The 14049-nt window shown below is 40.3% G+C and overlaps 1 protein-coding gene across 3 annotated transcripts in view; it reads right to left on the bottom strand.

Annotated features, from left to right (window-relative positions):
• Nucleotides 1–894: 894 nt before the first annotated feature.
• The window catches only part of LOC308256228 (KRAB domain-containing protein 5-like), a 35674-nt gene continuing 22519 nt past the window's right edge, over nt 895–14049 (bottom strand). The window contains exon 6 of one of the 3 annotated variants that reach the window (XM_080684324.1): nt 895–1409. In XM_080684324.1, the coding sequence (XP_080540450.1) occupies nt 1281–1409 (129 nt within the window). In that variant the 3' untranslated portion in view covers nt 895–1280. Of the gene's footprint in view, nt 1410–2524; nt 2599–8984; nt 13278–14049 lie in introns of those variants that run through there. The other 2 variants (XM_080684325.1, XM_080684323.1) reach the window with 2 other exon arrangements.

The following is a 14049-nucleotide window of genomic DNA, read 5'->3' as shown; positions in this document are numbered from 1 at the left end:
ACTTTCTACACTGCCCAGGCCACGTGTACTGCAGCTGCACCTACTGAGGTGGGCAGGGTGTTTCTGCTGTTTTGTTTTGGTCTGGCCTCCACCCCGTCAGCCACGGACCCGTGCCTGCACTGAGACTGTGAAAAGTTCAATGGTCCTACTTTTTGGTGGACAGTGGATGCACTCCCACCTCCCGGGGACTGGCAGTTAGACACTGGCAGTTTCCAAGTTGTTCACAGGGAGAGCACAGCTCTATCCAGAACAAACTTGAGTGTCCTTGGCTAGGAGGCCTCCCCGGGCTAGGAGCTGCCAGCAGTTTGAAGGCCCACCATGCCCTTGATTCAGGCAGGGGTCCCCTCATGGTGACCATTTGTCCTGCTCCCTCAGCTCCCTAGTCTGCTGTTTGGTTGTCCGTCCAGTCGTTTTGGTCCTTATGGCCCCTGGCTTTTTATATATTAGGATTAGGGAATGGGAAACAAAGCTGTGAGATGCCACTTTACACCTGTGAAATCATTAAAGTGAAAAAGATAGAAAATAGAAAATAACCATTGATGAAAAAGTGGAGTAATTGAAAGCCTTGTGCATTGCAGGTGAAAATATAAAATGGTGTGGCTGCTTTAGAGAAAAGCTTGGCAGGTCCTTGAAAAAGATAAAATTAAGTTACCTTATCCTATGACACAATTCCACCCATATTCATACACCCAAGAGAATTTAAAACGTATGTCCACCAAAATAAAAATAAAAATCTTCTGAAGGAATCTTCCAAGAAGCATTACTTATAAATTAGCCAAAAAGTAGGACTTCAAGAAATTTCCTACAATAAAATATTACTATCCAGGCGTTAAAAGGAACCAAGTTACAAGATGGATGAGAGTTGAAAACATTTTCATAGAAAGTAGATGAACACCTGAGGCCACATGTTGTTTTATTTCATTTCCATGAAATGTCCTGAATAGGGACATGCATAGAGACAGAAAGTACATTAGTAATTTCCCTGGGGTAGGAGTGGATGTGCTGGAGGGTATGGAATTTCCTTTTCACGTGAAGAAAATGTCCTGGAGTTACTGCTGAGGATTTTACAAAATTGTGAATATATGACACCCCACTTAATTACACATCCTAAAGGGCTCGATTTTATGGCATGTAAAGTTATATAAATAAAAGTTTAAAAATCCAGTTCTTCATTTAAGTAAAGGTATAAAGGAACCTCTTTCCTCACATTCATAGAGGACCTGCTTTGTACTTCCATTACTCAATGGACATGTTTATGAAGAGACCTCCTTTCCCCAGTGTTAGTTCTTGGATCCTGCGTTGTCTGTGGCTTTCTCCATCTGGGTTTGGTTGCCATGGCAGGTGCAGGGAGCAGGTTTTGAGACTTTTCTTGGTGTTCCTGCCATGCTTTTGTACAGTCTCCTTACTGCCTAAAGAACAAATAGGATGTTTCAGAATTAGTAAGACCAGTTCTTATGATAAGTCATTCGTGTTATATATTAAGCACCTTCTATCTGCCAGGCTCTATTACATACATCCTCACTTCTCTTATCAGGGTGGTGTTTTGATCCACTTTGTACAGAACCAGACACTGAGGCTCAAGGATAAAGAACAGAGATGCTAAAATTAATCAGACCTGTGAGTGGTGAGATGAGCCCTGCCTTTCCCCCTGTGTCCTTGAACAGCTGGGTTTCTCTTTCAGCCTCATCCCTTAAGTGAGACCACAAAGGACCTGCCTTCAGGGCGGTGGGAAAATGAGGAGCTGAGGACACAGAGGGACCAGCCCAGCATCTGGACACCAAGAGGCTCTTGATGGTAGCTGATCACAGCATCTCATCCCTCCAGGGACATCCAGGCACCTCGTGTGTTTATGACCTGACTTACTCAAGTGACACCCTCTTACTATACACTCAAAATGTTTGATAAATTTTAGGGAGATAAATATTTACAAATGCAAATCCTTGTTAATATTTGCTGTCTGCCCACTGTTAGAGAAGGTGTTGGATAATAATTCACAATATGAAGACGCCCTACAGGCCCTTTCTACAGGGAGAGGCTGCTCTCGCTTTTGATTCCCTGATGTGTGGATGCTTTCAGGGCACAGGAATCCAGCCCGCTTCACCAGGCCGTGTCTGTGTCTCTTCTACTTTAATAACGATTAAGAAATAAACCACCTTTGGCTTTCTCAGCATTCATTGAGCTGTGCGTTCAAACCCAAACTAACTCAACAGAAGAACCCAGTCAGATAAACAGCCCATCTTCCTGCCCCTACCTTTCAAATTCAGAAAATGGCACAGAACAGATAGACCCTACTGAGATATTTGTGGAATGAATGAAAACTATCTAGAAAATTCTGAAAGGAGAGCTCTGTATATAAATTAAGTCTGGGTTCAAGGTGGATCTGTGTTTATTCATGTTCTCCTTGGCTCAAAGCAAAAATGCTTCCATTACCAGATGTAACTCTTGCCTGACGTTTGGGAAGGAGGAATACCTGCTGTCCCATTTCACACCTCTCCTTGGTCAGCCAGCCTGGTTCCAGCTGTCACAGGGCTCCCTCTACCTCTGCATTTACTTCTGGGATGTGTTCTCTGAAGTTTGGAAGGTTCCCATGGAGGCCAGCTACAAACAGTTAATAGGAAGAGTGAGACTGCTCAGTCATTTTGTTCCTGTGCCCAGACTGATGGGAAATCACCTGGGAGGAAAAGAAGGTGGACTTTGAACTCAAGACTGGAATTGCTCGTCTGTCCTGCCCATCACTCAGAGTTCACTCCTGGGGCACGAGTGTCCTCTGTAAGATGAGGACAATGACATACCTTCCCAGCATTATTAAAAGGATATAAAACAATATATGAGTATATTCTTTTTAAAAAATATTTTTTTATTGATTTCAGAGAGGAAGGGGAGAGGGAGATAGAAACATCAACGATGAGAGAGAATCATTGATTGGCTGCCTCCTGCACGCCCCTTATTGGGGATTGAGCTCGCAACCCGGGCATGTGCCCTTGACTGAAATCGAGCCTGGGACCCTTCAGTCTGCAGGCCAATGCTCTATCCACTGAGCCAAACTGGCTAAGGCTGAGAAGATTCTTAACAGTGTTGCATGGTTATCATCTGTGGTGATAACTGCAATCATGTTTGTTTATTATGATCATTTTCCAACCAACCCCTCTTTCCTCATGGTATCCGGTCCTGTAGGAAAGTCCACCTGGGCAGAGAGTGAGCTTCAACTGCATGTCCTACGGCTTCTCCCCCAGGAACATCATCCTGAAATGGTTTAAAAATGGGAAAGAGATTCCGGTCTCCCAGGTCACTGTGGATGCAGAGGGAAAGAGCCCTTTCTACAGCAGCTCCAGCACAGCCAAACTGTCTTGAGACCATCCAAGGTAGATGGTCTCACACCCAGACCAGACCCAAACCTGGCCTCCACCTTCTAAGCCTGCTCTATTCCCTACACTTTGCACCAGGCCTGGAATTGCCTGGAATCTAGTTCCTGACAGTCTTTCCCATCGCTAGGCAACCTGATGTGCCTGTCACTTACCACTACTTAGTGGCAGTTACCACATGAACACCTACCACTGGACTTGGTAGTTTCATCCACATTACCAATAGCCACTCAATAAATGAATGCTACCATAGGCCAAGCTCATCCGTGCTTGTATTTTCTTGTACTTGGTACATTTATTATGTTCCTCCTGCGTGCTGGGCTTAGTGATTTCATTTATATGCAAAGAGAACCCTGAGTTCTGAGCTCCTGCTGCATACCTAGCACTGCCCTCAGTTCCCACCTTGCTGTAATGGGAGAGCCCTCTTCTGTGGTCTTTATCTTCCATGAGCCAGATCTTCTGCCCTGCACTGGTACAGTTCTGCCCGCCTGGGAGGTTCCCCAACACACTCTGTCAGAGAACATGGTGAACTTCACCTGCCAAGTAAAGAACTTATACTTCTAACTCCTACTGCTGACTTGGTTAAAGGACAGAAACATGTCCCATACAGAAATGGCCTCGACCCTCAGAGAACAAGGAAGGCACCTTCAATGGGAGGAGTTGGCTCCTGGTGAATTTATCTGTCCACAGGGAGAAAGCGATGCTCACCTGTCTGGTGCAGCACAATGAGCAACTAGAAGTTACCAAACAACTTCCCTGTCTGCTCACCAGGAGCCCCAGAACACAGATGAACCCTCTGGAGAGGCCTTTACTCCAACTGAGCCACTTTTTAAATTTTATCATTTATAATGTTAAGAATAGTAATTTGTGCTTATTATAGAATAATCTGGAAATCTATAGGTATAAATTAGCAATTTGAAGTGTGCTCCCAACTCCCAAATCCCACATGGATAAGAGTTTGGTACACACTTCTATAGATCTCTTGACACCAATGTACATTAAAGAAAGAGGGAGGGAGGGAGACCATCCTGTTCACAGTGTCCTGCCTCTTGACTTCACCCAACAGTCACCGAGTTTCCCGTCCATGACAGCCTCTTCCTTGCTCTTTCTAACCTCCTCCTGGTTTCCATCCCATCTGGACCAGGCACCCAGCTGATTCGGAGTGGTCACAGCATGGGCCTTCTTTGTCCTCTGTTTATGACAGTGAACCAGCAATAATCACAGCCACTCACTGACCATTTTCTACACGCACATTTCACTTCCTCCATCATCTCCTTTCCTGACAACCATCCTGTGACCTTGAAGTTTTACAGAAGGGTGTGGGAAGACTTCTTGTCATAATACTAGGTGATTGGGCTAAACTAATCAAGGTGATCTGAGAAATATATTTGAGACTTTTGTTAAAAGAACTTTATTCTTGAAATGTCAATGTTTATTGCATGTAATATATTGTATTTAAAATAGTTTTTCTTGAAATATTAAAAAAAGAATAGTTTATTGACTTTCAGAGAGAGCGGGAGAGGGAGAGGGAGACAAAGAAACATCAATGTAACAGTGACAACATAGATCGGTGATCTCCCACATGCCTCCTACCAGGGATCAAGCCTGAAACTTAGGCATATCCCCTTGACCTGGAATCAGACAGGCAATCTCCTGGTGCAGGGAACAACGCCCAACCAAGCCACTGTGGCCAGGGCAGAAATGTTTGAGATTTTACTGCCCATGTTTCCCTTTAGGATTTAATCCATTTTTAGTTTATTCTTGTATGTGGTATAAGGAGGTAGTCTAGGTTTTTGCACATATCTGTCCAATTTTCTCAACACCATTTATTGAATACACTGTCTTTATCCCATTATGTGTTCTTGCCTCCTTTATTAAATATTAATTGTCCATATAAGTGTGGGTTTATTTCTGGGCATTCTATATTATTCTGTTGATCTATATATCTGTTTTTATGCCAATACCATGCTGATTTTATTACTAAGGCCTTGCAGTATAGTTTGATATCATGTAGCGTGGTTCCAACAATTTTGTTCTTCTCAAGATTGCTGGCGCTATTCAGAATATTTTGTAATCCCACGTAACTTTTTGGATTACTTGTTCAATTTCTGCGAAATGCACCATTGATATTTTGATGAAAATTGCATTGAATCTATAGATTGCTTTGGGTAGTATGGACATTTTAACAATGCCAATTCTCCCTATCCATGAACACAGTATGTTTCCATTTATTTGTACCTTACTTAATTCATTCTTCAGTATCTTACAAATTTCTGAATACAGATATTTTATCTCGTTTACATTTATTCCTAGGTATGTTTTTTTAATACAATTGCAAATAGGATAGTTTTTTAGTTTCCCTACCTGATATTCCATTATTGATGTATACAACTGCAACCAATTTCTGGACATTGATTTTTGTATCCTGTTACTTTACTAAATGTATCAGTTGCAGTAAGTTTTTGGTGAAATCTATATACAGTATTTTTTTAAATATATATTTTATTGACTTTTTACAGGGAGGAAGGGAGAGGGATAGTTAGAAACATCGATGAGAGAAACATCCATGAGCTGCCTCCTGCACACCCCCTACTGGGGATATGCACGCAACCAAGGTACATGCCCTTGACCGGAATCGAACCTGGGACCCTTGAATCTGCAGGCCGACGCTCTATCCACTGAGCCAAACCCGTTAGTGATATATACAGTATTATGTCATCCACAAATAATGAGTTTTACTTCTTCCTTTCCAATTTGGATGCCTTTTATTTCTCCAACTTGTCTGATTGCTGTGGCTAGGACTTCCAATACTATCTTGAATAAGAGTGGCGAAAGTGGACATCCCTTTCGTGTTCCTGATCTTAGGGCAATGCTTTAGTTAATTCCCATTGAGAATGATGTTACTTGTGGGTTTGTCATATATGGCCTTTATTATATTGAGATGTTCCCTCTATTCCCACTTTGCCGAGAGCCAAATTTCATTGAGTCTTCTTTTTAATGATTTTTATAATTTATTGACTTGAGAGGGAGGGAGAGAGAGAGAGAGACAGAGAGAGACAGGGAGAGAGAACATTGACTGGTTGTTCCACTTATTTAAGGAATTATTGGCTGATTTTTGTATGTGCCCTGACCAGGGATGGAACACCAGGACAATGCTCTAACTAAATGAGCTACCTGGCCAGGGCTCTCCTTTCTTCTTTATAATTTCCTTCCTCTGTCTGGTTTGGGTTGATTTTGTTCTTCCTTTCTCATAGATGACTGACTTTAGATTTTTTTCCCACTGCCACAAATTATAGTCAAATTCAGTGCCCAGGGGGTTAGGAGAGTAAAACCTAGGATGCCTGGTTGCTGCGTTCTTCCTTCAGTCCTCAGGTCCCAAGCCAGGGTGCCTTTCTCTACCATCTCTCAGAGTCCTCTTTTATTTGTACCATGGAGCAATTTCTAGGAGTAATACTAAACAGGGAAACAGGAGAGATGAGTTTTCACCATCTTGTCTGGACCAGCTTGGGTTTGCATCTTAGTCTCTGTCCATTGTTGGGGATCAGTACTAGGTTGTTACTTCCCAGTGCTTTCAGTGTGCCTGACCCAGCACACCTACTAAGTACCAAGTCCCATTGCTGGAAGTGACCTTTATGGGGTTGTCTGCATTGCTGGGCTAAAACAAAGTGAAAGAGGCCTACGTCACCCTCTACACTGGGGTGCCACACTTAATGTCATCTGAAAGCTCCAGTCACTGGAGTCCCATGGTCCAATTGGTCTGGTGTAATGATACACCTTTTTTATCATGTCTATGGTCCTGGGATGTTTATAGTATTTCTAGATTAATGAACCTCTTTTGTCAGTATAGCATAGGCTAGGCATGTTAATGCACTTTTTGGGTAGATAATTTGTTTCAATTATGGGGGAAAAGGTTTGAGTCCTCAAAATTCAAGGTTCTTTTTTTTCTTTCAGAACTCAGTATTTCCCACCCCACCATTTTCTTTCCCTTTAACACTTTGTTGCCAAACAGCACTTCTTTTTTTTCTTTTCACCAAAGAAGTTGTGTACTTTATCTTGTGCTTTTATCTTTAATCACATCTGTCCTTTAAAAATATCCCTGATTCCTTGTGTTAGTTTCCTATGGGTGTGAAATAAATTATCACACATTTAGTGCCTTAAAACACAAATGTATTATCTTGTAGTTCTATAAGTCAGAGACCTATAATGGGTTGACAGGACTTGGTTCCTCTCACCTAACTCACAGCTTTTTTTAGCCAACTGGCTCTAGAAGAAATGATTCTGCCATGCTATTAAAATCTCTTCTGGCTCACACTGAACCTTTAACTTGTAATTAGTCACTCCTAACTTTTCATTGTCTTTCTCCAAAGGTTTTGTGGCCCAGAAACAGCGATCCAATTGGATAGTTCTTATAATTGCCATTTCCCAATTAATTTCCAAATATCTGATGCCAAGATATTCACTTCTTCTTGTTATACCATCCCAGTTCAACAACAGTGAAAATTTAAACAATTATACTAATAGGGCCAGCAGGGCCATCCCATTCCACCTTCCAGCCAGCTGATGAGTGAGCCAGATTCCTAAGTTGCATTTTACACTTTGCTCTTCAGAGGACTCCGAAACTTCAATAGGTTGGTTTCCCTGGGAAGCAGACCTAAACGGCTATAAGAATGTGAGAAGCTTATTGTGGGGAGCTGTCAGGATCCACATCTCAGGAGTGAAGGAGCAGGAGGGGCAGAGGGAGCCGTTGAACTACAATGCAGGCACCAGACTGGGCCACTCTACAGGGAAGTGGACAGAACTGTCTTTGAGAGGCGTTTAAGTGGAGGGGAGAGTGCTGAGCTTTTATACTCCCAGTCCAGCCAGTTCTTTGATGGAGGCTACCCTCTAAGACAGTGGTTCTCAACCTTTTTAATTCCGCGACCCTTTAATACAGTTCTTCATATTGTGGTGACCCCCAACCATAAAATTATTTTCGTTGCTAATTCATAAATGTAATTTTGCTACTGTTAATGAATCGCAATGTAAATATCTGTGTTTTCCGATGGTCTTAGGCTCTACAGCAGCAGTTCTCAACCTGTAGGTTGCGACCCACAGGTTGAGAACCGCTAGCAGAGTTGTCTAAGACCATCGGACAACATAGATATTTACATTACAATTCGTAACAGTAGCAAAATTACATTTATGAAGTAGCAACGAAAATAATTTTATGGTTGGGGGTCACCACAACATGAGGAACTGTATTAAAGGGTCATGGCATTAAAAAGGTTGAGAACCACTGCTCTAAGAGGAGGTATAAACTTGGCTCTCTTCAACTGAAGGAAAGTCCCAGAGCTGCTCAGTTGAAAATTGCCATCCATCAAAACCCCACAGGAAATACGGCAAAATATTCAATCCTACATTGATAATTATTTTAATTATAAGAAATTGTTTTAATATCTTTATTTTTTAATTTAAACCCAAACTGCTCATTGTAAGTCTGCAAAAATCTAAAAGTGCACTTTCCCAGATCCAACTTTCTGAGTTTGATAGAAAGATTTCAGTTGACGTTGGGACTGGGGTCAAAGTGAGCTGGATGGTGTTCAAAGCCACTCCCAAGCATGTGACCTCATTTTCTTTGAGTCACAGTGTTTTCCAGCCAGCAGGTCTCATGAGGTCAGGTGTTATGAGTTGTCACCCAGCCCTGTCCATGGTGCCAAGCAGAGCAGCTCTGAAACTCTCTCACTCTGAAATCTGTCCTCACTCCGAAATCTGTCCTCACTCCATTCACATGCCCTGTTGACATTTGTTCCTGTATGTCTGAGAGGATAGACTTGTCTTTACACAAAAGACAAGGTCTTAGGGTCATCGCATGGGAAACAGTGATGTATTTTTCTAGGTTTGAAACCCACTAATTTGTGACCCTCCCTAAACAAATACTAATTGATCAATAAAGTTGTGAGGGCCAAGTCAGTTAACTTACATGTTGTTAAGTACACATTCCCTCCACCGCTTTTCTCAAGGTCTACATAGCTGGGAATGAAAAGAAATAAAGGAACTGGAGATAGGTAGGAAATGAAAAAGTATAATGTATCTTAATTTCAAAATCAGTATTGCAGCCTAAAAATGTACCATCTCTCTTCACATGCTGCATTCATATCAATTTTTCATCCTGGATATATTCCATCTTGTACTTAGGACTGCAATATCACTACTACTGAAATACTTTTCTCCTAAAAATGGAATATTTATTACACAACCAGCACTGTCCTGTGTGTTTTTTCACTTCATATTAACTGTCAAAACAACACCATAATTTATGGTATCACCAAGTTTCACCTGAACAAATTGAAAGACAAGACTGAAGATCTTTGGTAATATCAATAATAAGCAGTGAAAATAACCAAGGAAATGTTGACTTAAATAATTTTTCTATAATAGAAGAAATGAAGTGTACTAAACAAACTACAACCTAATATGCTCATTAAATTACTTCCATTTTCAAGATATTTCAGTACATCCTAGAATTCATTGAAAGCCACTCAATATCTCCAAGAACAACATATAAGCAATATTTTATAAACTATGGAACAAGGAGAACATATGGTAGATCTTACATGAGACAGAAATGTAAACAAAACGGAATTTCGGTGAGAGATTGTCAAACAAGAGTCATCAGATTAGGGAGAAAGAAATGCAATGGAATGCATAGAAGACAATTCACATCATAAATCTGTAAGGTTTCAACTTTGCTAGTACATCAGAAAATATTTTTAAGTTACCAATTTTGGCCCATTAACCTTTTCTTCTGAAGATATATGTACACACATTCACACCCACTTCCTTCTTGATAGTCGTCTTATGCCTAAATTACGTTTTTATATTACTATATTTACATATTGCATGTAGTGCATGTCAAAACTATGCAAATCTCTGTTATGTAGGCTCAGAAAAAGCAAAAAAAAAGAAAAAAATATATATATATGGTAAAATGTTATCAGGATGCAGAATTCCAAATATAGGCTTCTAATAAAACTTTTAAGCATTTTATTAGATTGGCATTTGTTAAGAAAAGCCCACTGGTACTGGATGGTGTCCAGCAATTACACGAAAGACCATAGGTAAATCTGGAAAAAAATAAATAGTATATAATAGGCAAGCCTGGAGGAAGTACACAGCATGCCTGCAGGGACTAACACAGGCAGGACAAGACAGGATGCAGGAAGAGAGTGGCAGTACACAGAGTGTAGGCCTGTATTAGGATCACTATGTGGAGTACCTTGGGGTTCTCGAGCTAGGTCCAGATTGTTCAACTCAAAGCAAAATCAGCAAGGTTTGGCTAGCTCTTCAGAAATCTTACATAAGGGGCAAACAAAATGAAGACCCTGAAGTGCAAAAAACAAAAACAAAACAAAAAAAACAGACTACTGTTCACAAGGACTGCTGGAGAAGCCATTTAAAAAACTTACATTCACTTGGAACACTGTAAGCTGGTGTCTGTGTGCAACAGGGTTTCATAGGAGTTCAGTTCAAAACTTTTTAGCTACACAAAATAAATGCCAATGCTGAAACAGCATACACTTTTTACTTAAACTTTCAAAAATACTCCTAGATATGTTTTTGGAACCATCATAATGTCCCCAGCAGGTATAATAAAAGGAAGGAAACATATAAATTAAGGATAAACTCTTTACACATTATTTAAAGTTTAAGGTCTCTGGGTAAAGGATTGCTAATGATGTCATTCCATTGCATTACAAATTGTTACCTGAAACCTTGAATGAGGTGGGGAAATGTTAACTTTGATGGCATATTAACACCTTATTCATTACACATCACTGTTAACATATTTAAATTAAAACACTTTATTGCCCAGCTGGTATGGCTCTGTGGCTGAGCATCAACCTATGAACCAAGAGGTCATAGTTCCACACCTGGTCAGGGTACATGTCCAGATTATAGACTCAATCCTCCAGTGTGGGGCATGCAGGAGGCAGTCGATCAATGATTCTCTCTCATCATTGTTTCTATCTATTCTCTGAAGTCAATAAAAAAATATTTTCAAAAATAAATAAATAAATAAAACATTTTATGAATGAGAATATATAAAGTCCACACGTATTCTATGGAACAAGGAAAATATATGGTAGGTCTTACATGAGACACAAATGTAAACAAGACAAAATTGCCATGAGAGATTGTCAAACCCAGAGTCACCAGATTAGGGAGGAAGAAATTCAATAGAATGCACAGAAGACAATTCGCGTAGCATTACAAACCCACTGGTCAAAATAAACATTACAAGCATTTACAGAAGCATGAAATGAATTGAGATTTAAATCACATTACTATGTGTTTCAAAAAATCACAAATACTGTCATAATAAAAAGGATACAGTGTAGGAAATGACATTTTTTCAAACATCCATGCCCTTGGTATTTTCATTCATACTAAAAAATCATGTAACTTTCCTTACTGGATTCTCTAAAGTAAGTATTCTGATTTAAAAGACATATTTGACTTTATATTTGCATGGCTTCTATTCAGTATGAATTCACTAAAGTTCCATGAGGCTTGATAAAAGTTTTGCCACATTCTTTAAATTTGTATTATTTTAGTACAGCATGGATTATGTGATATTGACTGTGGTTCCAATACTGGGTAAAAGTGTTGCCAAATTGTCTACACTTGTAATGCTTCTCTCTGGTATGAATTACTTGATATTTAATGAGGTTTGGGCAATGGTTAAAGGTTTTTCTACATTCTTTGTATTTGTACCAGAGGCCCGGTGCACGGGATTTTTGCACTGGGGGGGGGGCATGGCCTGTAGGGATCAGCCCATGTGGGAGCACCGCTCATCCTGGTCAGCTGAGCAGCTGTGGACCTGCCTTCTGAGCAGCTGCTCCAGCTGTGGTAGGAGCTGCTGTTTCAGTCAGCTGAGCAGCGCTCCCACTGTGGAAACGCACTGACCACCAGGGGGCAGCTCCTGTGTTAAGCATCTGCCTCCTGGTGGTCAGTGTGCATCACAGTGACTGGTAGACCAGTCGTTCTGCCGTTCGGTCACTGGGCTTTTATTATATAGGATTGCTCCCATCTAGTATGAATTCCCTAATATTGAATAGAGCAGAGGTTAAAGGCTTTGTAACACTCTTTACGTTTGTACAGCTTCTCTCAGGTATGCATTCTCATGTTTGGTAAGATTTGAGTGGTGGGTAAAGGCTTTGCCACATTCTCCACATTTATAAGGCTTCTCCCAAGTATGAGTTTTCTAATGGTCCATGAGACTTGAAGAATTGTTAAAGGCTTAGTCACATTCTCTACATTTTAAGGCTTCTCTCCAGTATGAATTCTCTGATGTTGCATAAGTTGTGAGGCCCAGATAAAGGCTTTGCCACATTCTCTACATTTATAAGGCTTCTCTCCAGAATGAATTCTCTGGTGTTGAGTAAGATTTGAGCTCCGAATAAAGGCTTTACCACATTCTCTACACTTATAAGGCTTCTCTCCAGAATGAATTCTCTGATGTCGAGTAAGGGTTGAACACCGGTTAAAGGCAAAGCCACATTCTCTACATTTATAAGGCTTCTCTCCAGAATGAATCATCTGATGTCGAGTCAGATGTGAGCTCGAGATAAAGGCTTTGCCACATTGTTTACATTTATAAGGCTTCTCTCCAGAATGAATTTTCTGATGTTGAGCAAGATTTGAGCTCTGGGTAAAAGTTTTGCCACATTCTCTACATTTATAAGGCTTCTCTCCAGAATGAATTCTCCGATGACTGGTAAGGCTTGAAGATTTGCTAAAAGCTTTGCCACATTCCCTACATTTATAAGGCTTCTCTCCAGAATGAAGTCTCTGATGACTGGTAAGGCTTGAATACCACTTATAGGCTTTGCCACATTCTCTACATTTATAAGGCTTCTCTCCAGTATCAAGTTCCTGTTGTAGAATAACATGGAAATGCAACTTAGAAACATTATCACATTCTTTTTTTTACTATATTTTTATTGATTTCAGAGAGGAAGGGAGAGAGAGATAGAAACATCAATGATGAGAGAAAATCATTGTTCGGCTGCCTCCTGCACACCACCTACTGGGGATCGAGCCTGCAACCTGAACATATGCCCTTGACTAGAATCGAACTCAAGACCCTTCAGTCTGCAGGCCGATGTTCTATCCACTGAGCCAAACTAGCCAGGGCAATTATCACATTCTTTACATTTCTAAGGCTTCTCTCTCCAATAATGATTTTTCTTATGTATATATATACATTGGATAATTGACTAAAGACTCTCATACTCTGATTACACCTGAAAGGCTCCTCCCCAATATGAGTATTTTCATGTTCAGTAAGATTTAATGGTTTGAAAGATGTGTCACATTCACTACATTTATCTGTCTTATCTATAGCATGAATATTCTGAGGTGCAAAGGCTTTTATCAAAGACTTTCTGAAATTTATACTTTATCTGTGAAAACTAAGTACTCTGATGGTTATTAGAATTTAACACTTTTGTTAAATTCCTAGATTTACTACACTGATGACTTCTCTATTCATTATATGCACTCTAGAAATCAATGAAGATAGAAAAGCCTTTAGTTCACGTTCAAATATCATTGCACATGTAAAGTTGTGTCCGATCACCTATTCTGATACCTATAAAGCCATAATGGTTGAATATAAAACTTAACACATTTATGAAAATTATAG

This window comes from Plecotus auritus (genome assembly GCF_963455305.1).
Source record: "Plecotus auritus genome assembly, chromosome: 8".
Lineage (NCBI taxonomy): Eukaryota > Metazoa > Chordata > Mammalia > Chiroptera > Vespertilionidae > Plecotus > Plecotus auritus.
This window is presented reverse-complemented; position numbering and strand designations above follow the sequence as displayed.